Source organism: Montipora foliosa, chromosome 10, assembly GCF_036669935.1.
Source record: "Montipora foliosa isolate CH-2021 chromosome 10, ASM3666993v2, whole genome shotgun sequence".
Taxonomy (NCBI): Eukaryota; Metazoa; Cnidaria; class Anthozoa; order Scleractinia; family Acroporidae; genus Montipora; species Montipora foliosa.
Window position 1 is genome coordinate 7,217,616 of NC_090878.1, and position 2,500 is coordinate 7,220,115.

Here is a 2,500-nt window from a genome sequence, read left to right on the forward strand (position 1 = left end):
GGGCAAGAAATTCACTTTGGGTGTCCATTAAAAAGCTGTTCAATTCTGTTTTAGCTGTGTCTTACCGGAACAATCCCGCTATCCACTGCAAGATGAAGAAGGGTGCTTCCTTCGTTGTCAGCATTGTCAATGAGATTTGCTAAATTCATCTGTCTTTCTTGAGCTACCGAGGGAACCAAAAAGCCTCTTTAATTTACTTGCAAAATTTTCGTCACGTGGGTGGGACGTTAGTAAATAAGTGGGAGGAGCGTTGCGTGACGACCCAAATAACGGCTGCGAAGGAGACTAGTGGGACGTAGGATATTTTCTAATTTTTCCTTGATCTCTATCCTTCAGTTAGAAGCAAATCTTGATTCGTGACTGGAGTAACCGACACGGATTGCCGAGGAAATCTCAAACTTCCAGGTGATCATTCCCTGTCTCCCACATTTGCTGTCACTTAATGAACATTCCGTAGAACCGACGAGATCTAACCTCGCCTCTGCCATGTTGAATTCCATTCTCGTCACCAGAGCCTTGGATCGACCCAAGGCTCTGGGAAACTCTATGTGGAAGAACATGTGCCTTAGTGTTCTTATAGCCAAATATCTGCTATTTGAACCTTACGGCGCCTGATTGTTCTTCGCGAAAACCAATGCGAAGACACTGTTTCAGGGTTTCCAAGAGCTCTTCTCTCTCTTTGTCAAGAGAAGAGCTCTGGGGTCGAGATTGGTTAAATTCGAAAATAACATTCATGTCGCGCGCGGTTGTGGGATACGGCGTTAAAATTTTTCTTCCCAGTCCTCCGAATTACCTCACCAGATCCCCTGGTTATTATTGTATCTGTATTTGTATTTAAAAAAAGTTGCTCGTACTTTACGCCTTGAGGAAACAGTGACAACGCGTTCCAGATCAAAATTAAAAATAGAAAGAGTAGGTACCAATTGAGACGAAATATTCAGCAACAGACTGTGCTCCTTTGGATACAGCCATACCAAAGGGGGTCATCTTATCCTCGGCTGTTAGTGTTATGTCGCCTCCATTCTCCAACTAAAAGGATAAAACATCGTTATTCACGAACAGAAGCTTGCAAAATCAAGACCAACGACGAGTTAGCTTGTTCCGCTAGCAGCGTGTCAGATTAGCGTGGAAGTGCCTTTCGGTTTCCATTCTAGCTCCGTTTACCTTTTGCAATTTTGTTGCTGGACTTATTAACCACGCTTTCAATGGCCAACTGGATTACACACCCATTTCCAAATATAGCGCTACAAGGGGCATTAGGGTATTAGCCATTTATAAGGTCATTTTTTATCGCGAAAATGAGTACTTTGGATTTGGCATCTATTTCGTTTATATTGCAGTTATTTCTTGGTGGATTTGCGTTTTCTAGTGGGAACTGACTGTAGGTCCCCTTCCGGCATTCTGTAATGAAAAATTCCTCTAATTTTCTACTAATTATTTCCTTACCAGGCGCTTGCAAATATCGACGTTGTCAATTTGAGCAGCGATATGAAGAGGTGTGTACGATCCAAAGCCTTTGATGTTAGCATCACTTTTTCTGTCACTTAATAAGAGCTGCAAATGAAGAAACGTGACTTATAAGAAAACTTTTTTAAATCATAAAATGTTAATAATCATCTCGTTAAAAAAATCAATTAACTTGAAACCGCACGATCCACTGAGAAGTAGTGAATTCTCACCGTTACAATAGCTTCACTGTTCACTTTCACCGCGGCATGAAGTGGGGTATCTCCTCTCTCATCAGTACATTTTACATCTGCTCCAGACTTAAGCAGCAGGTTCACAATTTCGACGTGCTTTCCAAGGATAGCATTATGCAAAGGCGTCTTACCAAATGAATCCGGAGTGTTGACATCTGCCAATGACAAGACAGAATTTGATTTGCAATTCTTAAAAGACACCTCATGCAGAATACATTAACTTTATACCATATGCCCCATGTTATCGCAGGCGCATGCAGTTGCAACACTGCGTCCAGTGGCTTTCCAGTAGCGCATCTGTCGCGACTGAACGTTTCCTGCCTTGCCTTCAGCAATTAATCACAGACCTGCTGGATCAGTCGGACAGGAGTAGAGGCCTAGATATCGTGGATTCCGCAAACTACGGCCGATGTCACAGCGTTTTGTGTTCCCCCGTGTTATATCCCCCCTTTTATGCATGTTTAGGATACTTTCTGCATTGGTAAAACAATGGCCTGTGACCTGTAAAAAAATACTAGCACTGAAATGTTCTTTGGGTAGGGAAGGGGGAACACACAGCTCTAGTGCCCACTGTTCGAGGGAACAGATAAGACGGGCGAACACAAAACGCTGTGACACCGGTTCGATTCAACACAGCGTCTAAAGTTCTTACTGAAATTCGATTGACAAATGGGTAGCCTCTCTTCCCTCTCGGATTAGGAAGGCGAAGTGCAAGTACCATTATTTGAGTGATCATAAACTACTAAATGCGCTTGACAGCTAAAAAATTATACATTGTTCGTAAAATGTAGCACACGAAG

At 42.7% G+C, this 2,500-nt stretch overlaps 1 protein-coding gene across 5 annotated transcripts in view; it reads right to left on the minus strand.

The window, feature by feature from the left end:
* The window catches only part of LOC137973343 (transient receptor potential cation channel subfamily A member 1-like), a 48,126-nt gene that overhangs the window by 19,619 nt on the left and 26,007 nt on the right, over positions 1–2,500 (minus strand). For all 5 annotated transcript variants that reach the window (XM_068820134.1, XM_068820133.1, XM_068820135.1 and 2 more), the window contains exons 3-6: positions 1,680–1,855; positions 1,447–1,554; positions 921–1,029; positions 66–163 (exon numbers count right to left, since the gene is read on the minus strand). In XM_068820134.1, the coding sequence (XP_068676235.1) occupies positions 66–163; positions 921–1,029; positions 1,447–1,554; positions 1,680–1,855 (491 nt within the window). The remainder of the gene's footprint in view (positions 1–65; positions 164–920; positions 1,030–1,446; positions 1,555–1,679; positions 1,856–2,500) is intronic.